This window comes from Pelodiscus sinensis, chromosome 5 (assembly GCF_049634645.1).
Source record: "Pelodiscus sinensis isolate JC-2024 chromosome 5, ASM4963464v1, whole genome shotgun sequence".
Lineage (NCBI taxonomy): Eukaryota > Metazoa > Chordata > Testudines > Trionychidae > Pelodiscus > Pelodiscus sinensis.
In genome coordinates this window covers 48385806-48412036 of record NC_134715.1, presented here as the reverse complement: position 1 = coordinate 48412036, position 26231 = coordinate 48385806, and the positions used below count along the sequence as shown (strand labels likewise).

The following is a 26231-nucleotide window of genomic DNA, read 5'->3' as shown; positions in this document are numbered from 1 at the left end:
GATTAGTTCATCAACCTGAGATGTTATAAAATTGCATAGTTTAATTGAGTTTAGTGGAGGCAGGCTTATGTCCACCACTTAATTTAAAAAATGCGTTGACTTTCATCCTTTTAAAATAAGTTTATGTTTCATGGGTCATCCTTGATTGACTGATTATATCAGAGCTAGTGAGAACTTCTGATAGTTGTGAACTGACATCAGCAGAGAATTATATTTATCTTATCAGTGGTAGAATAGGCACAACATGGACAGCGGTAATGTAAGGCAGGAACTATCGAATCTTAGTAACACTATTCCCCAATATGCCTTGACCTGAACATTAAGTCTCCATACGTTTATAATATTTGACCACATCTAGCTTAGCTTCCCAATGAAGTCAGTGGGGTTGCATGATATATGCATGAAGTTAAGTATATGCATATATCTTTGTAGAACTGAGTGCATAGGAACTGGATTATCAAATAATCTCGAATAAGGTATCAAATAACCATAATAAAATATGGGTTTTTTTTCTGCCACAGCCTTAAGGATTAGCAGAATTCAATTTTTATTTTTCATCATTTTGAGGGATAATATCTATGTTTATTTTTAAGCATATTTTAATTTTTATCAATTTTCACAGATTTGAAAAACTCAGGGAAATCACATACTTGGAGCTCAGATAATAATTATTTAATGACAACAGACTGAAATTAAAAAGGTTAAAGCTTTATAACTATTAAAACACAAATTATAAAACTATATGAAGTAAATATACTCACATCAAATTCTAATAATTTCTCAAGCAGCATTTTATCACCATTCTGAAATTCTGATGATCATCAATCATCAAATGTTTAATGACATTTACTGTAAAAAATCTGATATATCCAAACATAGTCATTATCCATCAACTTGAGTTGGTTTATAATGAATGATCTAGAACTGAAAAATGTTCCATATGTTTTTAACAATATGAGTCAGTCACTACCAAAAGGTGATTTTCCACAAGGAATAAAAAATTGTTGATAAGGATTTTTATTTAATTTACTAATTAATTTATTGGAATATGGGTGTCCCTAGTGTCATAGAGAAATGTTACTTCATAATAGTAAAAGTACCGCAGAATGCTTTGCAACAAAAGGTAAGATCAATTATAGGATTTGTTTTTCATTAAGAATTCAAAAAATTATTTTTTAAATCTAAAAATAATGTAAGTAGTGAAGCTCTTATGTGGTCATTCCTATGGTAGCAGAATTTTCTTTTCTTTTTGTATAATTCTGTCTCAAAAAATCTTTGGTTATTTTTATCATATCTTTGAAGTGTCATAGAATAAATAGATGAACTAACTAATTAACTAATATTGTAGCGGCCAAAAAAAAAATAGTAACATTTAAAAAATATAGGTGATTGATGTTTAATTACAAAGGATAGTGACCTTGTACCTAATTTTACTTATGCTCTATAGTCTTGTCATTTCTCACACAGTTACCCAATAATGATAATATCTAATTTGTTTGTATCTCTGAGCCCCTAACGAGTGATTTTTCTCATGCAAATACAGAATTTTCCTGTGAAAACTGTGTAACATATTTGCTATCATAAATACATATTGTCACCTTAAATGATGACTTGGAGCAGCTGGTTCTGGAACCCACAAGAGGGGAGGCAATTTTTGATTTAGTCCTATATGGAGTGCAGAATCAAGTCAAAGAGGTGACTACAGCTGGACCACTTGGAAACAGTGCCATAATATAATTAAGTTTAACATCCCTGAGGTGGGAAAAAACACTACATCAGCCTAACATTGTGGCATTTAATTTCAGAAAGGAAAACTACACAAAAATGAGAAGGTTAGTTAAACAAAAATTAAAAGGTACACTGCCAAAAGTAAAATTTCTACAAGCTGCATGGAAACTTTTCAAAGACACTATATTAGAAGCTCAACATAAATGCATACCCCCAAAATTAAAAGAAATGCAGAGACTAAAAAACTGCTGCCATATCTTAACAACCAAGTAAAAGAAGCAGTGAGAGATTAAAAGATATTGTTTAAAAAGGGGAAGTTAAATCCCACTCAGGAAAATTGGAAGGAGCATAAACTTTGTTGAATGAAGTATAAAAATATAACTAGGAAGACCAAAAACTAAATTGAAGAGTAGCTATCCAAAAATTCAAAAAGTACATCAGAAGCAGGAAGCCTGCTAAACAGCCAGTGGGGCCACTGGAGAATTGAGATGCTAAAGGAGCATTTGAAGATAAAGTCATTACAGACAAACCAAATTATTTCTTTGCATTGGTCTTCACCAGAGTTAGGGAGATTCCCAAGCCTGAGTCAATCTTTTTAAATGACAAATCTGAGGAATTTATACCAGACTGAAGTGTCATTAAATAAGGTTTTGGAACAAATTAATAAACTAAACATTAATAAGTCAGCAGGGCCAGATGGTATTCACCCAAGAGTTTTGAAGGAACTCAAACGTGAAATTGAAGAACTAGTAACTGTAGTTTGTAACCTATCCTTTAAATCATCTTTTGTAGTAAATGACTGGAAGATAGCTATTGTGACACCAATTTTTAATGTCACAATAAAAAATTCAGGCAATTATGGACTGGTAAGTCTAACTTCAGTCCCGGGCAAATTAATTGAAACCATAGTAAAGAACAGAATTGTCAAACACATAGATGAACATAATTTGTTGGGGAATAATCAACAAGGCTTCTGCAAAGGGAAATCATGCCTCTATAATCTACTAGAATTCTTTGAGGGGGTGTAAAGGGCTCCCCCTCTCACAGCTCTCCTTTCTAGCTGAAGAAGTTTGTCCATAAGCTCCCACTCCTATGACTGGCTCATAGTGGAGGGTTTCCCAGATGCCCTTTCTTCTGTGTCACCTAGGACTAGGCTTCTCTCCTGTCCCCTTGAGTAGCAACTGGGCGATTTTTGGAGGGAGGGGCAGGCCCACATACTCCTCTGGTTTCCAGTCCAGGGACCCTCTAATTAGCTGAAGTTCTTACTGTCCCCTGATACTCATTCCCTGGGCCACTTCCCCAAGAAATTGTTCCATCCTTGCCCTCTTTTTTTGGAGTTTATCTCAAAAGTCCTTACAGCATGCTGTCCAGGGTTCTGCAGTTCTGTAGCCCACAAGGACTGGTCTTCAGCCATTTGCCATGGGCTTCAGCAGAGCCTGAGATCCAGCCTATACTCTGAGCTGTCCAGGGTACTGTGGCCTTCCCAGTCAGTCCCTGTGACTGCCTGGCTTGAGCTTCAGGGAGAAACAGCCAAGCCGTGGCCCAGCAGCATCTTTATACAGGCTTGCTGGACCCTGATTGGCTGAAGTGGAAGCAGTCACTCTAGCTTTCCTGGAGGAGTTTTCTTCAGATCTTTTACCTAAGGCAGGGTGTGGTGAGGTTACAAGCCTCCAGCATGGGGCTTCTGGCTTAGTCAACCTTATTAGATGAGGTCAAAAAGCATGTGGACAAGGGTGATTTAGTAGATACGGTGTGCTTAGACTTCCAGAAAGTTTTCAAAATTCTATGATTTTGTGCTCTAAAGGCTCTTCAGCAAAATAAGCTGTCATGGGATAAGAGGAAAGATCCTCTCACGGCTTGATAACAGGTTAAAAGATAGGAAACAAAGGGTAGGGATAAATGGTCAATTTTTAGAATGGAGAGAGATAACTAGTGGTGTCCACAGGGTATTTGTATTGGGACCAATCCTATTTAACATATTTATACATTATCTAGAGAAAGAGGTAAACAGTGAGGTGGCAAAATTTGCAGATGATACAAAACAGCTCAAGATAGTGTGACAGACTGCTGGCTAAGCCAGAGCTCTGCCACTACAGTCTGGCCAAAAAGGCCAGTTATGGCCCACTGAGCAAGCCCAGGCCTGAAGGGTTAATGGAAGCATCTGTGGGCCTCATTAGCCAGGCAGCTATATAAGGCAGCCAGAGGGGAAGGAGCAAGGAGCCAAGGTGAAGTGTAGTGTGCTCCTAAGCCGGGAGGAGAGGCTGGCTGAGTTAGCTGCTAGAAAACCAAAGCTCTGTAAATAGAAAGTGGTGGGAAATTGACACTGACAATAAAAGGCATGGGTGACTGCATCAGAAAGGTTCTCTGGTTTGTTTATGACCCAGGAAGGGGTCCCAATGTGAGGGGCATGGGTGAGGACCTTGCCATAATAGTTAAATCCAAAGTAGGCTGTGAAAAGCTTCTGCTTCAAAAGGATCTCACAAAATTAGGTGACTGGGCAAATGGCACAGGAATTTTAATGTTGATAAATGCAAACTAATGCATATTGGAAAACATAATTCCAACTAAATGTACAAAATAATGAGGGACTAAATTAGATATTAGTACCACCCAGGAGAGAGATCTTAGCTGCTTTCAGAATACTATCCACAATGACTCCACTCAATGTGCAACAGCAGTCAAAAATGCAAACAGAATATTAGGAATCATTTAAAACGCCATAGATATGCATGCAGATGTGGTCACTTCATTTCAAAAAAGAAATTTTGGCATTGGAAAAAGTTCAGAAAAGGGCAACAAAAATGATTAGGTGTTTGGAATGGCTGCCATATGAGAAGAGATTAATAAAACTGTGATTTTTCATCTTAGAAAAGAGGCGATGATGGGGGATAAGATAAAGGTCTATAAAATCGTGACTAGTGTGGAGAAAGTAAATAAGGAAAAATTGTTTACTTGTTCCCATAACACTAGGGGCTACCAAATGAAATATGTAGCAGGTTTAAAATAAAAGGAAGTATTCAACAAACAGTGAACCTGTGGAACTCCTTGCCAGAGAATGTTGTGAAAATCAGGACTTTAATAGGTTCAAATAAAGAACTAGATAAATTTATGGAAAATGTCCATCAATGGCTATTAGCCAGGATGGGTAGGAATGGTATCTTTTGTCAGATGCTGGGAATAGATGACAGGGGAGGGATCCTTGATGATTCCCTTTTCGGATCTTTCCCTCTGGGGCACCTGGCAATGGCCACTGTTGAAAGATAGGCTCCTGGGCTAGATAGACATTTGATCTGACCCAGTATGGCTATTCTTTTGCTCTTATAATATACACACACACACCAAAAATGCATGTGCAGTTACAGTCTTCTAAAATTGGCTGTAAAGGTTGAATTTTTCAAAGGTGACTTCAAACAATGCACAATTTAAACACTATCATTTGTATGTTCAAGAAAAAAATGTGTATGTGGTAAGCTCTATATGCGCACACAAATGAATTATGCATGTGCAAATTCTATAATTTTGTGCCTAAAGATGGCTAAAAATGTTGTTTCTCAGCCTGCAATCTTTAGTCCCATAATCCTGTAAAGATAATCTTCTGACATTGGTATGGATTCCCAGTAGTGTCAGTTGAATTTTGCCTGAGCACCCATATGACTCAGATCTCAGGATCTAAGTCATTTGATTACAAAGTCATCTGATCTTTTATGTGCTAAGTCAGAGAAATAGCTTTTAATGTCCCTATACTAATTGTGCATTTGGCTGTTTCATCTAAGCACTTCTAGGAACTATCGGCATTGTGATTTTTAAATGCTGAGAGACTGAAGTTGTGATATAAGTAAAACTTATCAGTGTAATTTCTTATAGGAAATTAAAAGTAATTTAAGCTATCTCTCTCTCTATATATTAGAGTGTCCATTTTTCTGTGAGTGCATTTGTCCAGATTTGGTATGCAGCTTCCTCTCATCCTAATTTAAAGTAAGCTCAGGGTTTGGCTGTATCAGTAAAATGGGAAGTGCTTGGAATGGGATTGTTTTCCATAACATGGAAAAAGAGGGGTCTGAGAGCAGGAATAGTTATGCTCCACAATGACCACTGGGGGGCAGAGGGCATGGAGCTTGGGGGACAATTATACTGCAGAGTGACCATAGGAGGGTGGCCACACCAGGAAGAGATTAGCCAGCTGCCCTCCTCTGCCCCGGTGTCAACCCCCTCCCCTCAGTCCTCAGCCTCACTAGCCAACTGCCCCATGGCCATGACCCTCCTAGGAACACTGCCAGAGGCAGGCACGATGGTCCTTCCCTCTCCCTGCCAGGAACTATATGGGCTGTGGAGGAGCCACATAGCAGCACAGTCCCAACTCCCCTCAGAGGAGCTGCTGGCGAGGCAATGTGGCCCTGGCACAGAGGGAGTTGTTGTCACCGGAACTGTGCTCTTCTCACCGCCATGGGCAGCCCCAGTGATTCTGCCCAGATCCCCCAGCATTGACTTCTGCACCAAACCATCCTCTGTCCCATGCCCGGCCATAGAGCTGAGCAATACCAGGTAAATCCTCTAGTTTCTGGATACAATATTTACAAATTTTAAGTTATAATAATGAATAAGGTAGAGTGAGTGGTCATATGTGTTTACTGGTTATAATAAATAGTCTATGACCCTACATAAAAAAATTATGGTAATTCACTGCTCAGCCATTATTGAGTAATTTATGTAAAGATTTTAAAACTCCTGTTCTCCTCTATTTTGTATTCTCCATGTCACTGTATTCCTCTTGCAGTAATCAGTCAAAAGAAATGATAGTAACAGGGTACTTACTGCAATAACAGAGAGGACATGGATAAATCTCTTAGCAAAATAAAAAAGGAAACATTCAGAAAATGCAGAAATAACTGAATATGTTCATTTAATATGGTCTAATAAAATTTACCTCTGAGTGATGTTATTTTAATTGAATTATGCAGTTTTAACCTGAAGAAAATGAGAAACTTATTCAATTTTCCATTCTAAACCAGGAATATAGGCTGCCTTATATGGGTAATATTTACATGAGTCTTTGTATATAAGAACATAGGAATGGCCATATTAGGTCAAACCAAAAATCCAGCTAATTCTGTATTCTGTCTTCTGACAGTGGCTAATGCCAAGTACCCCATAGATGACCATAACAGGTACATCAAGTGATCCATCTACCATCTCCCATTCCCAGCCTCTGAAAAATAGGGGTTAGGACACCATCCCTGCCCAATAGATACTGTTGGACCTATCCTCCCTGAATTTATCTAGTTCTTTTTTGAGCCTGTTATAGTCTTATCATTCACAACATCTTTTGGCAAGGAGTTCCACAGATTAACTGTAACTAAGATACTAGACACAATATCATGGAACCACTCTATACTATAAAACAACAAGGAGTGCAATAATAAGTATAGGGCACATTTTATCCACCACTGAAATGCAGCTGCTTCTTGGATAAACTATAAATATCAGCAACTCACAACACATTTTAGGGCATAAAGTAAAGAGTAAATTGGTTTAAATAGGGATTTGTTTTGAGTCAGGCAACTTGAATTTCATCAGGCTTGTTGAATTTACACTCATACTTTTATGAAAGATACCCTGACCTCTTTAATATCAGGTTGTTGTAATCTTGTTTTCACAACTCACTGAAAGATAACAGACAACTCCCTCTTTCCCCACAAAACACACATACCATTTTTCAATATTTATTGCGCAGTGTCAGGGTATATGTACGCTGCAATTAAAAACCTGCAGCTGACCCATGCCAGCTGACTCAGACTAAGGGGCAGCTGAACTGTGTTCAAGTACCCTGTGAGGTAAGAGGGTCTCAGAGCTTGAGCCCAAATGTCTACACCACAAACAGTCCCTGAAGTGTGGGTTTTAATTGCAATGTAGCCATACCCTCAGAATACACAATTCATCTTCAGAATAAAAAATGCTTCACTATTAAAGTAATAGAAAATCTGCTGAAGCCAGATTTTTGAGCATACTGGGCATAATATCATAGGGTGACATTTTCGAAGTATCCCAGTACTTTAGGAGCCTAAGACAGATTTTCAGAAGCATCTTTGGCAATGGTCTCCCAAATCAGTTTATGTGGCTTTGACAGTTTTACTCATGCTAGGCATGAAAAATGGTAAATATGAAGGTTGGCCTCACATTTAATATGAAAGCCCACTGCCTCTGTCCCTTTCACTGGTGAGTGACACTGGGGTATGGAACATAATTTGCTCTGATGCCTGTCTCTATGCAAAAATTTTCTCATCACACCCCCAGAATACACTGGCAGAGGGACCCCAGATATATCTTGCTTATTGCTCCCTCCATAGTGGGATGACCCTCTTCACCCACCCACACTAGTGAGCTCCTGTTCCTTTGCATTTCTTCTCACAATTCTATACTCAGCAAAGCCTTGCAAATACCCCTCCAAAATGTCCCCAGGCTATTCTGCTTTCCCTTTCCCCACTTTTATTATAAAGTCACATCCCCTTCCCTCTTTTACCAACTGTTTATTTTTATTTTTTATTGTGTTTTTGCCTGAGGGAAAGAAAGAGTACAACAGTTTAAAGAATGTGACAAATAATTGGGAGAGAGGACAAAGAAAAGCATTCCTCTGGAGTAACTATACTAACATCTTTACATTTACACATGAACACTCTAATGTCCAGTTCCACATTGTTACCTGGCAAGCTCAAGTCTCCACAGACTGTGCTTCAACTCTCTTCTTACATGTCAGTCACTGACCATGACAAGAGATTCATGCTAGCAGTGGGAATTGCTGCTAGTGTGAAGCTACTGTGAATATAATTAATTTGTTTTCAGAAGTCAGTGCAGCCTACTGAGGGCTCAAAGAGTTGGAAAATGCCACATTTGGTGCCTTGTTTTAAGAAAAGGAAATGAGACCTAAGTAATTAGACCATAACGTTTAACATCAGTTCCTGGTAAATTGCTGACAAAATAAATGGTGAGCAATATGGATCCCTGAAAACTAAATTGGATAAAATTAAATTAATGTATTTCTTTGATAGGGAAACAATTTTTATTAGTTACAGAAAATATAGTCAACATAGAGAGGCAACTCTTCAAAACATGTTCCTAAATTCTGCCTGCAAAATGTGTGTGTGAGAATTGCAAGAGTAAAACCCGCATTTGCATGTACAGTAAAACTCCAATAGTCCGGCATCCAGTTGTCCAGCACTCCTGATAGTCTGGAATCCACTGGAACCCAGAACTGCTCAGGTCAGCTACTCTCATGGCTGGGCCGCTGTGAGCCACATGCACACTCACAGCCCGCGCCGTTCCACTCACTGTCCCCAGCACACACAGCGTCCAGCATGCATGTGCTAGCAGCCGGCCGCTGAGTGCAGGCAGCTGCTTCGAGACCCCGACATAAAGTTGGGGGGAGAAGAGGAATTGTGTGACAGCAGGGAGAAGAGGTGTTTGGCTCTGGGGAAGGGAAGGGATGGGGAGGGGGATTGGGTTGTGCACGGTGTCCCAGCCAGCTCATTGAAAAGCCGGACTCTCAGCACACGTATCCCAGCACCTGGAGGGAGACACGCGGCTGTTCCGGCGGCTCCAGGACTTGAGCATAAGGTGGGGGGGAAGAGGGATTGGGTTGGGAGAATGCCTCATTATAGTACCTCCTCTTACTCCGGCATATCCGATAATCCAGCACCACCTACGTCCCAAAGGTGTCAGATTATCGGAAGTCTACTGTACATACAATTGCCAGTTTCACATATTCTATTATAGTATTTAAAAGGAATCCAGTCTGCTGGCTCCAAAAATTCAGAAATTTGGTAGAGTATATTCTTGGTACAGAATTGGCTACTATTTTCTATGACATTTTCATAGGTAAATTGAAATCATACAATCTGTAATTATGTATGTGGATTGGATTAAAAGATTCATAATAATAAGCAGTGATTCAACTGAACCTTCTTTCCTTGTCTGCAGTATTTCATGTGGAGCTTTGAACCCTTAGGAACAATTAGGAACTAAGAATATCATATAGGTGTTTAGTTATCTAAACTTTCATATGGCATATAAATAATACAAAATTCACATTCACATGACATCTAAATGCACCACACATAATTTTGTGAGCTAGGTTTTTTTAACTCATCCTTCCCTTTTGCACTGAAATACCAAAACAAAACTAAACTAAACTAACCAAATATTATTTATTGTTATAATTGGCTAATATCAAAGTGGGAGAGGATATTTAGTAGGATCTTGAAGTGGTGTATTCTAGGCATGGTGTGATTAATTATTGACTCTTGAGAAGATACTCTGGATAATATAATCATATTTTTGAATAATAGAATCTTGGAGAGCATTATAAAAGCTTTGTAAGATATAATAAAAATACAGTTTAATCTTGGTAAATTGGAGAGACTAGCTGAAGCTTCATTTAAGAAAGAGAAGTACAGTGCTTAGATTTATCGCACATCTACATTACCTGGAAGATCGATGCTTTGGCAGTTGATCTTCAGGCATTTGATTTAGAAGGTATAGCGGGGACACACTAATTCAAACACTGAGGACTCACCCATAGACACCACTGCTCCTCACTGTCACTGTTTCCTGTCAACCTCCCGCAATGAAGATAGCACCGTAGCTCAATTTAAGGTACATTGACTCCACCCGCCTTATTTATGTATTCAGAATTAGTGTACCTTAAGCCAACTTTTCCCCATAGTGTAGACCTGCCCATAGAATAAAGAATATCGTCTAGATTATACTGCCACAGAAGAGTACCAATGGTAATATTAAATTGAGTATAAGAGAGGAATGAAGTGCTGGTGTAACATTGTAGTAGTGCTGTGTTCAGGCTTCTCAATTTAAAAAATGACAAATACTCATAGATCTCAGAAATGTGCAGGAAAAAATGTTGAATTATTTGAAATAAGAGACATGGAAGACTATGCAAGTGCGGATTAGTGAATCTAAAGAAACAGAGATAGAGAAGGAGATGAAAGCTATTTATAAATATATAAACCGTTGTTACAAAGAGAGGGATAAATTATGGTCATTAGTCAATGAGCACAGCACAAGAATAAGTGCTTTAAGATGAAGCAGGCAAAATGTAGATTAGGAATTAGGATGCATAGATAATGGAATAAATTGCCGATAGACAATTTAGAGGTGTCCTCACTGGAGATGTTCAGTACGGCATCCAGGTACAAGTTAGATATTCCTGTCTGGCATCCTCTGACCAGTCCTGGATGAGAAATTTTGCCGGACCAGGGGAGGTCATTTCTGGCCCCCTTCCACCTGGTCCCTCAGCCCTGACCCGGCTGTGGCCCTGTTAACTTCCGGCCCCACTGGGATGCACCTGACTTCCAGGCCCTACTGGCAACTTGCTGCCAGAAGCCTGCTGCCCTGCTGGCTCTCAGGGTTCCTAGCCATCAGCCCTCCATGGGTACACTGTGGACCTGGAATATTTGTGGTTCTGCTGGACCAGAGAGTCCTGATTTAGAGATGTTCAACCTGTATCAGGAATGGTTCAGAATAATGAAATCAGTCCCACCAGAATGCATGAGTATAGATTAGGTGACCTATTCAGGTATCTTCATAATTTCCACAGAAAATAATAACTAGAAGATTAATCAAATCTGATATCTGTGTTGCCACTAAGCTGTGCTTGGCAATTAAAAAAAAAACTCAAAACCCTCTGCATTCATCAAAGAAAATCAAGTACACCCAGAAGTAGCATATATGCCATAGAAAACTAGTATTTTAACTAAACTGGTATTTTAAGTAGGGATGGGGTTGAGTATGATACCTCAACCCTGCACTGTATGGCAGATTCCTGGAATGACCCTCAATGGTGCAAATGTTGAGCAATTTATTTTCAGAGCTATGCTCATTATATGGGGTTTTTTTCCTGCTGTAAGATTGGGAATGAAAATGGAAATGTGAGTGGTCCGTTTGTCCACAGAGATATGCACATACAATCTCCAGGAAAGTCAATGTAGGTGAAGTCAAAAGCATGTTCAAAATGAAGAAATGAAATTCCTTAAAACATCTAGGGCATTGTCTACACTAGGAAATAATTTTGAAATAACTAAATTTGACTTAACCCTGATTTTACAAAATGAAATAGCAAGTCCCCACTATGGGGAAGCCTTGAAAGAAGTCCAGTGCAAACTCCATTTATGTGGATGCACAAACTCATCTTAGAGCCCCAGGAAACACTGGGGAGTAATTAGTTAGAATTATTCTGGGGAGTAGTTATTTTGAAATAGTGGCACTGGAGCATCCACACTAACGCTATTTTGAAATAACTATTTCAAAATTAGCATTATTCCCCGAGGAAAGCAGGAGTACAGATTTCAAAATAAGCAGCCCATTATGTTAAAATAGCAGGCTTGGTAGTGTGGATGCTCTGCTTATGCATTCGACCTAGGGAGGGTTATTTGGAAATTACATTCTAGTGTAGATCAGGGCTTCCTGTTAAATCGTGCATTGACTGCTTCCAGGTAGTATAGCTGACCAAGTGTATGTCAATACAGAAAATGAACAACTAGCTTTAAAAATAAGTTGATCAACGAATTATCTATTGGTGCAGATTTCAAAATAAATTTCTAGTAGGAAAAAAGCTCTGCAGTGTGACACTCTTATATTTATACAAATGTTATGCCCCTTTTTAATGGGGAATGAGGAGGTAACATCAAGTAATTTTCAATAGTCTGTAAACACTGTGTGATCAGTGCAGCATTCCTCAGTGTCAAATCTCTAGATGCCTTGGAATCATTTTCACTGAATTGACTTCAGTTAATTTGGGCATAATTTTTACACACACTTACACAAGACAAAAAGAAAGGGCACTGAATGGTTACCTTATTCATTAAGGGGCAAGATAAATCTTGGATATACTAGAGCATCTAAGTGTGTAGAAAATCCTTAATAATAGTAAATAGAATTGAATGGTCTTTGGTATTTATTTATTTAAATAAAAGCAAGGGTGTTTGTTAGAAAGGGTTCAGCATAACAATTACTAATCTCTATTTTTTTTCAGAGCCTGCAGATTTAATGCTCAGGTTCTTTTTTTATTTTATACAATGTGAGTAATATAAATCCAAATGCTATCAGATTTCAGGGACAAATTCTGTCTGGCTACAATGTGCTGTTGTGGTGGTGGTGGTGATGGGGGGGGGGGGGGGTCTCTTCACTCCCTATCCCATTTATGCTACCAGGCCCAGCATTGTACTATACAGCACTGTACAATAACTATGCCTTTCCTATTTCTCTGATGGGCAGATGACCATGATCCCACTGCATGAAGACACACATAAAGACATATACACACTGGCCAATAGAACTGGCTGATCTCTCCAAAGAGTGTAGTCAGGGTTTTGGAACTATGGGTTCTATGGGTACAGTAGTGTTACCTGGTTTGAAGTGTTTTCTATCATATGTAGGGTTTATAATCTTGTTAAATGTTTTTTTGCACCCCACTATAAAAATTGTCCTGACACCACTGAGTGTCATTAAAGAATGACTCTTCGTACTCACTCTGAGATGTTGGCCCAAATCCTCAAAGAGATACAGGTGTTGCTCTGTTCAGCATTGCAGTGCCAAACCAGGCAACCTGACACATAGTTGAATCCTCAGCCCCAAGTTAAGTGCCCAGATGGAAAGTTATGAGATTAAGAAACAGATTCTCAGAAGCCAGAAAAGTGATAATGAAACCATTTAAGTTAGTCAAGAGTAAAATGCTGAGGAAGAGTGGGTGGGAAGAGAAAAGAAGCCTAGGCCTGGGGTGGGCAGATACTAGCTCATGGGTTGGATCCAATTTGTTAGGATTAACCCTCTGTGCCCCCGCCCCCCAGCACTGTATTTATCTGCACCTCCACAGGTATGGGGAATCACAGAACCAACTGGCTGCAGATTGCTGTTGCCAGACAATGGGAGCTGCGATCACCCGTACATGCAGTAGTGCAGGTAAATATAGTGGAAGCAGCCCACCATGGGCAAACCCTGGTGAACTGCCACCACTTTATTGCCCACCCCTGGCCTAGGCCTAAGTAGCTGACCTAGTTTGCTTCCTTCTCCTCAGGATCCTGTCACAGACTCTCTCCAGGAGTTCAGAGATGAAAGTAAGTGGGTACAGTATGGTACACAATACCAGCATCCTATTTATGGCTGGCATGGTGTATCAGAAAGACACCCTACTGCTCCCAATCCTCCATAGAGGTACCTCTCAGAAGAACAAGGCTGGGAGTAGTATGGTAGCCAGAGGAGCTCCTGTCCTTTCCCCCCACCTGCCTGCTGCCCTTCCTAGTGAAGAAAGGAGCAGAACCCTCAGCTCTGCCCTCTAAGCTTCTACAGAGCTGCATTATGTGTCTCCTCCAGCTCTGTATAGCAGCAGCCCTGCAGCATGGTGGGGCTGGGGGCAGTAGAGCAGCTAAAGGAGCTTCTGAAAGAGCTGCTGGTATTCTGCTCCTTTCCCCATACTCTGTTCCTTTCCCTGTGCTCTGCTGCCCCTCAGCAGGAAAAGGAGCAAAAACCCCAGATCTGTCCCCCAGCAGGACTGCCTCTTTTTACAGCTGGAGGCTACAGCTCTGTGGAAGGGCAGGGGGTAGGGCCGGGGCCACTGCTCCTTCCCCTATGGGGAAAGGAGCAGAATTGCCAGCAGCTCCTCCAGCTATTGAACTTCCCCCAGTATAACTTCCACTACCCAGATAAAATGGGATGAGGAGGAGAGAGAAAAAGTGTGGGGAACCTGTGCTTTGGGGATGGGCGTAATCACAGAGAGGATCATATGGGGAGGGTCACATGTCCCCCCTTTAGCTGGTGTGACTCCTTCATGCTGGGAGGAAACTAATTTTAATTTAATCACTGATGGAGTTAGGGCCCTATGCTAGGTCAACTGCTTGGGAAGCCCATCCCTTAGCAATCAAAACTATTTCTCTCTCAACTTCTGAGAATTGATAACTCTCACCGTCATCCTACATTTCCCACTGCTCTGACTGACTTTGATGCTGATTTTGTGTTGCTTCCCCATTGACCAGTAGCCTGCATCTGGTGCTTCTGCAGTGGGCCTGGCAGGTAACAGATGTATCTCAGAGCATGCCTACAGGGTCAGGCCTTAGTTGTGAGAAGGATGGTCTCCCACCTCATCTGAGAATTACAGTTCAGGGCTCCTGGACCTTTGGCTTGAGCTAGGGCTTGGAGCTTCACACTAGGGGTACATGTAGACTACATGGCTCGGTCGATGGGGCCATGTAGATTAGTGTACTCAAAAAGGGGAAATGAAGCGGCGATTTAAATAATCACCGCTTCATTTACATCAAAATAGCTGCTGTACTGTGCCAATCAGCTGTTTGGCAGCACAGCACGGTAGTCTGGATGCTCCGCCCCGGTAAAACTCGTTCCACGAGGCATAAAGGGGCAGTCGACAAGGGCTGCCCTTGTCGACCGCGGAGCGTCCAGACTACCGTGCTGTGCCGCCAAACTGTTGATCGGCACAGTGTGGCAGCCATTTTGATGTAAATGAAGTGGTGATTATTTAAATCGCCGCTTCATTTCCCTATGTCTAGAAACCTAATCTACATGGCTCCGTTTTCGGAGCCATGTAGTCTAGACATACCCCAGCTGTGGGGTAGCATCAAGGTATATAGGCACCTTCGTGAATGCAGGACATCAGCAATGTGGGCATTTAGGGAACTTAGTTTTTTGGAAGTAATTTCCTAGTATAAACATACCCTAAGGCCATGTCTTCATCACCAGGTTATTTCAAAATAGGTTATTTTGAACTCCCAAAATAACTTTTTCAAAATAAGCTTATTCCTCTTCACAAGCAGGAGTTGTTATTTCGAAATAACAGGCATGGTAGTGTGGATGCTTGACTTGTTATTTTGAAATAGGAAAAATTTTGAAATATCTCCCCAGTGCAGACATACCTTACATTTGAAATAATAACTCCTGCAATAACAAAATTGAAATAGCATGTCCCCACTATAGGGAAGCCTTGAAATTAGTATGAGGCAGGCGCTACTTAGAGCCCCCAAAGCCCTGGGGAGTAATTACTTAGAATTACTCTGGGAAATATCATTAGTGTGGATGCTCCACTGCTGCTATTTCTAAGTAACTATTTCGAAATAGGTATTTAGAAATAAGTGTAATTCTCTGAGGAAAGCAGGAGAATAGATTTCAAAGTAACCAGCCCGTTATTTTGAAATAATGGGCTTGGTAGTGTGGGCACTCTGCTTATTATTTCAAAATGAGGGGGGTTATTTCAAAATAACTCCCTAGTATAGACCAGAGCTTAGATGCCTACAGGATCAGGCAGCAACTGAGCGGCAATTCTGAAAATGTCAGTGGCACCTAATCAATGGAATTCAGTGCCTAAAGAGGCAGATAAACACATAAATACCTCTGAGTCATTGTGTCTCCATACTATTTCTTACTACATGAATTTACCTGGATAAACCACCACAAAGAGTGTGGGATTATGGTAATTCACTCTGTGTTCCCATTTACTCCTTGGCCTCTTTTAAAAAAAGGAACATTTGGTGTGATTTTGTGATCTGGATACCTGCCTGCTAATTACTAGATTGAGACTGCCAATTTTTTTTCATATAGGGCTCCAAGAAACAACGAGATGAAATTGCAGTCACTGACAAACAGGGCTAACTTTGCACCAGAGATACAGAGCACACATATATTAGTAATTTGAGTAATCCATTTCCCCTAGCATCTCTGGTGAAATCCTGACTATCAAAATCAATGGCAGTTTAATAGTGCCAGATACCATTTTCTGTATATAAAACATGTAATAATGCAAGCAAACTATAGAAATATAAAGATAAGCCAAGATAAAGCTGAATTGAGAACCAAGATAAAGCTAATGTAAATATGGTGTAGAAATATTGGTGGGAGAAATTTGCTGGATCTATACATTGTCTGAGTATTTGGAATGTAAGGAAGTGGATGTGGTTTGCCATTCAACTCCATGACTACTTTTTTTTCCTGTGGCAACAGTAGCAACCATAGACCCTCTATACCTGCAGCATGGGACATTTTGTTCACTGGATGTGCATAAACATTGCTCCATCTTGGAACATAGCCACCCTATCCCCCCAAAATGACTCTCTGTGCTTAACTCATTAGAGGCATGGAGACAAGAACTACAGTGCATGGGATTGTGCCCTTGCATGGTAGCCCATATGCCAATCTCCACCACAGCTGATACGAAAGGTTAAGAGGTATAAAAATCTTTGTGCTTAAACTCCATAGTAAAGGTCAGTTTGACCCCAAATTCCGAATATAGCATGTATAGTGCTGCCTGTTACATCTGTGTCTTTGATTGAAAGTGTATTTATTTTTTCTTCTTCTTCCTCTTGGCAACAGTAGCACTAATATTTATAAAACATTATTAGTTTGAATGGAATTTTACACTGCTCCTTTTTTGAAGAGTTTTCAGTGTAAGGGCTCAGTTACAGCTAAAAGCTTTTGCCCAGTCATGGAGGTAGCATGGGATGACACTGCTATAAGTATTACGGTTCTTTCTGGTGCTGTCAGTGCATATAATGGATATGACTGCAGCTGTGCCTTAACAAAGGTGCAACATACACTCCGTTTTCCACCTTAACCTCTTTGTTGACTATTCTGAAGGGAAGCTGCAGGATCACACTCTTACTTACTTCCTGTCCTTCTTGGGGTGGCTAGCAGTGTTTAACAGGACTACTTTTCTATTCAGAGAAATGTAAGGTTTGCTGTTGTGGCCAGTCCCTGTTTGAGAGTTCTTAGAGTAAGGAATGTTCCTTGTTCTTTGTTCCCTTCCCACTCTTGATAACCAGTTAGAATTTAGGCATAGTCCAAACCTAAATGTTTCCTTGGAAAGATGAAAGAAATCAGACAAAAGGACAGATAATGGGAAAAGAGCACAAGGATGATATTTTGTGATAGAAAGTCTTCTTATGGATGTATCTTGATAGATCTTCTGTTTCATTCAAAGTATTTCTATTTTGGTTTATAAGCCAGAATTGTCAATTATAGTTATTGTATTTTTTCTTTTCATTTTCCTATCATTTTTCTTCCCTTTTCATTTCTTCTTCTTGCACACACTCTTTGGTGGGTCTTCTTTTCTCACACTCTGGCTACGTCTACACAGTAGGTTTCTTGCACAAGAACTTTTTGCAAAAGAGATTTTCCGCAAAAAGTTCTCGAGCAAGAAAGTGTCTACACTGCAAGTGCTTTTGCGCAAGAGAGAGTTCATACTACCCTTTTTGCACAAGAGCACTTGTGCAAAAAGGCTTATTCCTCATGGGGAGAGGAATAACTGTTGTGCAGAAAGCCCTCTCTTCTGATGATCTACTGTAAACTTTCTTGCATAAGAAGGGGTTTGTAGAGGGGACGTTCTGCAAGTTTTTGTGCAAGAATGATCATTCTTGTGCAAGAAGCCTTCAATGTAGACAGCCCCAGTGTGTAACTATTAATGGGAAAATTATGCATGCATATCAGTGGAAGAATAAATGCTCATATAAGATTGCTGTATTGTGTTTCCAATTTTTATTTATTTTAAATCTTATATATTATATACTTTCACTGTAACATTTAAAACCTTTAGAGAAGGTCAGCAACCTTCAAAATAACGTAGACATAGATCTGTAACACTATCTGAAACTACATTTCATTCAAGTTTTGAAGGTTGGAACATGATGGAAGTATCACATAGATCAGTGGTTTTCAAACATTTTTTTTTCTCATGATCCAGTTGAAGAAAATCATTGATGCCCATGACCCAACGTAATTTGCCAAGAGCTTTGGAGAGAAGAAGGGAGCTTCTGCTTTGGGGATATCAGAGCTGTGGCTTATCTAAAAAACAGCTTCTTGTCAGCTGTGCAGTAGGGGTGCTAAGGCAGGCTTCCTGCCTCTCCTGGCACAGCAGATCACACTGTGACCCAGACCCAGCAGCAGGTTCCCGGCCAGTAGGAGTATGGAGGTAGTTTTCATGGCAGGGGCAGTGCATAGAACTCTGTGTACTCTCCACCTACACACTTAGGAGCCAGGCCTGTTGCCAGCCACTCTTTGGGCACAGTGCAGTCTATGGTGCTAGGACAGGCATGTAGCTTGCCTTAGTATCCCCCCCTCCCCTGCCGTCATTTGGTCACTCAAGCAATGAGACCCAGTGCCAGACATTCTATGATCCAGTACTGGGTTACAACCAGTAGTTTGAAAACCACTGACATGGAGAATAGGGGGTCACCTTCTCTTTAAGGCAGAGTGCATCTGGTAGGGGAGTCCAAAGCCCTCCTCCAGTGAGGGTTATCAAAGGGCTTTATCCAGGACATCCCTACATCTATGTTACCATAGCTACTTCCTACCCCTTATTTGTTAGTCTAAGCTTTAAAGTCTGTAACAAAAGCTGCAGAAGAAAAGGTGTTAACTGCACCTTTAGTCTACCTAGGCTTGGCAGGTAGGATCTTGTATTCTCAGAGGCACTGTCACATAATCCTTTCTCAGTAGATTCTAGGGCAGGTCCTTCTTCCTGTCTTGTCAGTCCTTTTCTAAGCTGTCTGGCTTCCTTATGAACTTCATCTCTATCCAAAACAGCTGTGCAGGGTCTTCTGGTCCCAGAGTTGTGCTTTAACCCTTTCAATCCTAGCGTGGAGTTTATGCACCCGATCATACAAGTGTACTAATGAGTACAGTCTGGTAAATGTACAGATATTCACAAATATCCACATCCATAGATGCGGATGTGTGTATCTGCAGCTCATTTTTGCAGGTATGGATGTAGATACAATTTTTGTACTTTAGAACTCTGTGGATTTGTGGATATCCACTTTATGTCTGTGCAGGGCTCCACTAATAAGAAAAATACATATTTTATATTGCTTTTTATTTGTAGTAATATTGAATCCTCCTTCTTCTCCCACCCCAGATACTTATTAAACAGTTGAATTATGCTAGTAACATTATTAAACTGTACTAATTTACAATATTTGTAACCAGAACCCATGATTCCCAGTGGATACAGATATAAAGCTTTCTAGTCCACTTGATTTCAGAGTTCATTAATGAGACCAAAGTACAAAAACAGTTAAATAGGGATGAGAGAGACTGGGAGCCAGGAATTCTTCAGTTCTTATACTAAATATTAAATTCTTTTTGGTACTTTCCAATTCTGTGGTGCTTTCCATCTACGGATCTCACATTGGATTATAAAGAATAATTATTTAAATGTAGTTGCACCTCTATGAAATGTGAATAAAAATGTTTACCTATTTTACATAGGGAGAAATGGTGGCATAGAGAAGTTTGGTGATTTTTTTCCCCTCAAATTCACATAGAAAATTTCTAGAGAACCAGGAATAGTCTCCAGAACTCCTGGCTTCCTGCCCTCTGGTTTATTCACAAGACCACTCTTCTTCCCATGTTAGTTATTAGACTCAGTTTCCCCAACTGTAAACAAGGGATAGTACAGACACAGACACATTTTTTGTGCATGAATCCCTAGTCAGACATCTTTGCAGAACAGTGACGAGGATAGAGCTGATCATCACCCTTGGAATCCAGTAATCTCTTTCTGTTGGTTTCCATGCAAAAAGGTTTACTTAGGTTTTGAGACCTGGGAAGACTTGGATAAGAGACTTGCCAACTGCCCAGGGCATAGATGTTGCAGATATATACTTAGAGTTTTAAATGGCCTAATGGTAGTGCAATTATAATTATTATAATAATTAAACAAGAAAATGTACACAGTGACACAGGGTAAGGCAAAGACATCACCAGTCAGCTACCACAAAAATGTATTTATGTATCTCTAAGGAGCGCCTAAGCAAAAGGTCATGCTGTGTGCTCTGAAAGGCCTAGACAATTGCCCTGGTTCCAGTGCACCCACATTGCCAGATAGGAAATAAAGGCCAATACATCTTAATAGGGCAGCAATTATTTCTGATGTGGGTGGGAGGCTTCAGCTCCTGAAAATTCCACTGAGCTTCAAATTACACTGTCTTAAGGAATTGTAGTGATTTCCAGTATATCTGTCCCCTTCCATGGCTTTCTGAATAGCAGCAGACAATGTGGACTACTGTGCTTACCTACTTTACCAGGATATTGCAAAGATCAATAAATGAGTGTTTATGAAGTATTTTGGTGATAAAAGGAAATACATATGATATTTATTTATTAAGGACGCAAAGTCCGGTATTTACCATCTGTCAGTTGTACGCATTGTGTGAGCTTCTGTTGAATTTACTACAATACAGCATTGATACTCTGAATAAGGATGAGGAGCTGCAAGTGACTATTTAATGGATCCCCCGTGTAGCTCTTTGTAGCACATGATATTAAAATATTTAGATTGATTAACAATTAAATCACAATGTTATTAACAAGTCAGGATGCTTTTACTATCTGATTAACTAATTGGTCAGTCATTTTGCCATGAAAATAAGAGAGGGAGAGAGAGTAAACTCAAACAATGAACAGAGTCTTGCACGGATACAAAATTGATATCCACACCCACACTTGCATCTGCAGAAATGATCCATGGATATCTGCATCGACATCCGCATCCAATTGCAAGTACAGGTTGGCCCTCGTTGGTCTGGCACGCTCGGGACCTGACTGGTCCGAATGAGGGGAATGGCCAGAGTAAGGAAGGTCCCTTCCCTCCTGGCCTGTGCTTCAGCCTGCCCCCCTCCCTGCTGCTGCAGCCCTCCCAGGCTCTTCAGATGCGGCCAGCCCTGCTGCTGCCAGGGCAGAGTGCCATGGCTAGAGTTCTGCAGCTGGGACAGAGCTCCACAGATACCTGGATCCACAGCTGGGGCTGTAGCTGCACAGCTGCCTGGTTCCACTTCTGGGGCCAGAGCTGTGCAGCTAGGGTTGGGGTGGAGGGCTAGGGCTGGAGCTCTGTGGCCAGGGACAGAGCTCCCTTGCCACTGCTGGGGCTGGAGCGCCACGGCTGCTACTGGGGGCCAGAACTCCCCACTGTGCTACCTGTTTCTAGGGTTGCCAGATGATTGAACCAAAAATACTGAACACCCCCCCTCCAAAAAAAACCACAACACCCATTCTGTTGAGGAAAATAAAGGATTCTGAGACTTATTAAGAAAAAAAATTAAATAATAAAGCAGCATGGCCCCTTTCAGAGTGAGTGCAGAGTTAGAATAGGGATAGGAACAGGGGAGCCGTTGAGCACTAAGACCCAGGGAAAGCATTGCTTCCCCTTGGTCTTTAGGCTTTTTGCCGGTGGCCATTTTGTGTTCTTGTTCAAGCCAGGACTTAGCTTCTCTGTGGAACCCGGTAAGCATGGGATCTGGGAGAGAGGGGCTGAGTGTGTTGGGGCCCAGGGTGGGGGGAAGGCCGGGGGCTGGGCCTGGGCCCACGCCAAGGCACTAGGGTTGCCAGGTGTCTGGAATTTTCGCATCCTGTCTGGGAAAAAAATCTGAAAATACCGCACATTATAGGTGTCTGGTATTTTCTTAATTTTTTAACAGACAGGAGTCAAAAATACCAGACTGTCCGGGTCAGTACTGGACACCTGGCAACACTACCTTCCCCTCCCCCCCTCATCTCCCACACACAGAGTTGCCGATTCCCCCTAATGCCAGACCACGAATGTTGCCGGATCAGGGAGTCCCAGTAAAGAGAGAGGTACAATTTGTACCTTTGGATATAAAGCAGATAATTCACAAGGTTTTAGATTCAAAATTTGTATGAACATCCATATCCACAGAAATGAACTACGGATATCAACATGTATATAAAGTGACTATCCACAGATTTTTGGGGCTTTAAAAGTGAATTCACACTATTTTGGGTTTTTTGGGAAATTGCTAATTTTGCTCCGGAACTACTAAGGTCTGAGTATCAGTGGGACTACAGTATTTGTTCCAGAGATAGTGATGCATGTGATCGTATATTCAGCAAAACTCTTTTCTCTTTTATGCCACGTTATTCCATGCAGAACACAGGGCCTTCATCACTGCCTTCCATCTTTTCTTATCTCCTGCAGCGGTCTTAAATTAATCCCATGTCATTTTGATAGAAGCAGAATTGAAAGCTATTGTGCATTTTCATGTTATCCTTGGTCTACCTCCATGCATCTTGCCCTGGGGGTTCCAGTCCAAACACTGTCTTGTTATATTATTTGGGTCATCTCCATTATTGTTTTGTAGTTTCCTGTCTTATTTGCTTCTGTTTTGTCCTTCTCTATTGTTTTGTGATTTTTTTTCCTGGCCATCTGATACTGAGGAATTGCCAGACAGCTGTTTATGAAAACTTTAGAGTTTAAATAGTAAGGTATTAAAAATCTACACAGATAAAAATAGTTGGAACATAATTCACATTAAAGTTAAATTACATATGGGAAAATCAGCTAACACAGATATATAGTTATCTAATCTAGTCAGGTAGATGAAGTCTGTTCAATGTATCATCAGTTCAGTACAGCAAACATTAAAGTTGAATCCATATAAGAATGTATTTTCTGTTGTTGGTTGTTGTGGTTACAGTGAAGATTTTTTCCTCACAGTTAAATTGCATCAGAACAGACAAAATCTGGACAGTTTTGTAACACATATGTACTGATAATTTTAGTTAATATTTATTATAACATAATCTTACTATAGTTTGTCCCTTTTGATGCAGTTGGACAGTGGAAAAATATTTACAATTCAGTCACTAACAAAAACAATATTTCATATTTTGATTTAGTTTTAATGTTGATAAGAGATCTGTTAGTTTGCAGTCTTGAAGTGATGGGATAATCACTGAGCAGACTTCATCTCTTATATTTGTAAATCGTGAGTGCCCCATGGTAATCTATGTAGGCAGATTAGATAGATGAATACATAATATGTTTGCTAATAGATTTCTCCATAAATCTAATTTCACTGTGAATTATAATACACTGATTTGTTAGGTAAACCTAACTGATAACTTTTTAGAAAAAAAAGAATAGGGATTTAGAATAGACACATATGATTTCCATATATGAAGCCATTATATAAAGATAGGAAGATTCCTTTGCTTTAATTGTAACACTTCACTTCCATGAATGGACTAATCTTGTTTCTTCTACATCAGACTTTGCCAATTTGAGGTTTAGGTTAAAACTTGAATTTATCACATTTCTTACTAGCACTGGGGTGACTGACATCAGAATCTGACTTAGTGACTTTTCCAAATGCAAGTACAATGCTTGTTACCTTTGCTCCCAATTATAGTTAAAATAGCCAGTGTCTGGAGCTAGTATTGCTACCACATCTTCCAGCTTAGGATACTGGTTTGCTAATGCATTGGCCTGCTTCACCTACATAACACTAGTGCAATTTCCAGCATGACAGTAAATGTTTGAATTTAAATTTTAGAACTAATGCATACATTTTTCACCTCTCTATCAAACCAGACTAAAAGTCAGTTGGTGATGAGGATAATGATAAAGAAAGGAAAGTCAGCTTCTGATTCTTTTGGAGATTCTAGGTTTTGTTTTAAATAATAAGATTAAGTAGAAAAATAGGCTTGGAAATACCATTAATAGTGATCCTGCAAGTGTGACTCTTTGCTTTATTCATAAACCAGTTGTATGAAGGCACATTGGAATACTTGCCATGACATGTTAGACAGATAATAAAACAGCATGCGATGGTTGGTTTTCAAAATATCAAACCACAGAAAGGCTATTCTCTGAAAAACAATTCACAATTAAACTATTTGCTACAATGGGAATTCTAAGTGACAGTTTTTCACAAGTTTAGATCATTTCTCTACACATTAAGAAATACTAAAACAAAGAGGTATTGGAGGCTGATTTTTTTTCTCAGAAGTGTCTTTCTTTCTTTCCTGCAGCGCGGAAAAGGATATGCTAGTCAATTCTACAGGACTTACCTGAAGCAGCATGATTTGCACAAAAGTCGACCAACAAAAAGCATCAACTTTTCAACTTCATTATCTTGGCCATCCAGTTCTATGTAACTGAAGGATTTATGTGCTGTTGGAGACATCATGGCCAACAATAGGACCTAATTGCTCTCAGCAGGCCTGAGAAATGAGTTGAAATGTGTGGAACTGTAGAAACTTCAGAGGCAACTGATCTTGCCTTTCTGATCAGTGTGTGCCTGTTTACAGCACTATATATCTTTCTCTCCAAAATGTCACTGAGCCCTTTAGATGTTTATATTCACCACAAGAAGCCAATCGTACAGATAAAAGAAATGTGCATTATAAATGCAATATCACTGTTTTAAACTTGACTGTTTTATATTATTTTTGTGTGATCAAGTGTTCCCCAAACTATTCCAACTTTACAAGAGAGATTGTGATCATAATCTTTTCACCTGTGGGTTATAAAAATGTTGTTAATCTGCAGACCCACAAAATATCAAAGACATTCTGTAGTTTATACACGTGTTGCAAAGTGTTTACTGTACTATTTCAAAGCTTCTAAATAAATATAAAATATATATATATTATATTATATATAATTTTCCGAAAAATGTGGTACAATTTAGTTGATTTTTAAATGGATTCATATAGTCCAAATCATACACTAAAGTGAGAAGGTAATTCAGGGTCCCTAAGATATCCTTGCTAAAAAAATAAATCTTTAATAATATTTCCCCAATTTTGGTATTTTGGTCAGTCCTGTTTTTCCTTGTTTTTTGTTGCTGTTGTTGTTGTTTGTTTTTTGTTATTTTTAAAGCTGTAAGCAACAACATTTTGTTTAGAAGTTGTACTGAATTTTCAATGCCAAAGATGCAGCTGTCAGTTTTACCAGAATGAGCACTGACTATGTACTATCAAAAGTATATATCAATCTCCATTATTTTGATTCTATTTCTATGGTTTTTAATTTGGTATCACAACACCTTTTATAAAGGATCTATAAACTCACCTGTATATGTTGTTAAAAAGAGCACTGGGTGTCTGTACATTTTGAAATGTATTATGTAATGTAACTAAAGATAACTGTTCTAAGGAAATCCTCCCAAACTCCTAACACACACATCTTTCTTTGACATAATTTTGTGCAAACCTAAGCAAATATATATCTTTTCATCTTGGCTAGAAATGGTTTTTGATAAAATACAAATCACAAAGGCATAGAACTGGCTGAGCCGTTATTTTTTCTTCTTTTTTTACACTAAAGAGATTTGGAATAGGAGGATGGCACATTCTCAGACTGACCCTGCTCTCACAGGAATTAAGAGGAGATTGACTAATGATTTCATTGGGAGCAGGATCAAGCCCATCCACATAGTCTGTATCTTTTAAAATAATTCTACAGATTGAAATGTTATCTCACAATGGGTTTTTTTTCAAACATATATAAAAACTTGTTTGAAATGAAAAGTCTTGAAAAGTAAAGGTTAACTTTACTTCCATGTCCACAGAGTTGAAATATCATTTACAAGTGTAAAATCCAGTAAGAAGTTTCATTTTTTACATTCTCTACTGTACCATTTCTTCTATGTTTCCTTATTATTGACTGTCTGTCAGATACTGAAAAGAAATTATAGAACTTTGTG

At 39.7% G+C, this 26231-nt stretch overlaps 1 protein-coding gene across 3 annotated transcripts in view; it reads left to right on the top strand.

Annotated features, from left to right (window-relative positions):
• Nucleotides 1-25596, top strand: part of PCDH10 (protocadherin 10) — a 48428-nt gene extending 22832 nt beyond the window's left edge. For all 3 annotated transcript variants that reach the window (XM_075929950.1, XM_075929948.1, XM_075929949.1), the window contains one exon: nucleotides 24553-25596. In XM_075929950.1, coding sequence (XP_075786065.1) covers nucleotides 24553-24572 — 20 coding nt within the window. In that variant the 3' untranslated portion in view covers nucleotides 24573-25596. The remainder of the gene's footprint in view (nucleotides 1-24552) is intronic.
• The last annotated feature ends 635 nt before the right edge of the window (nucleotides 25597-26231 follow it).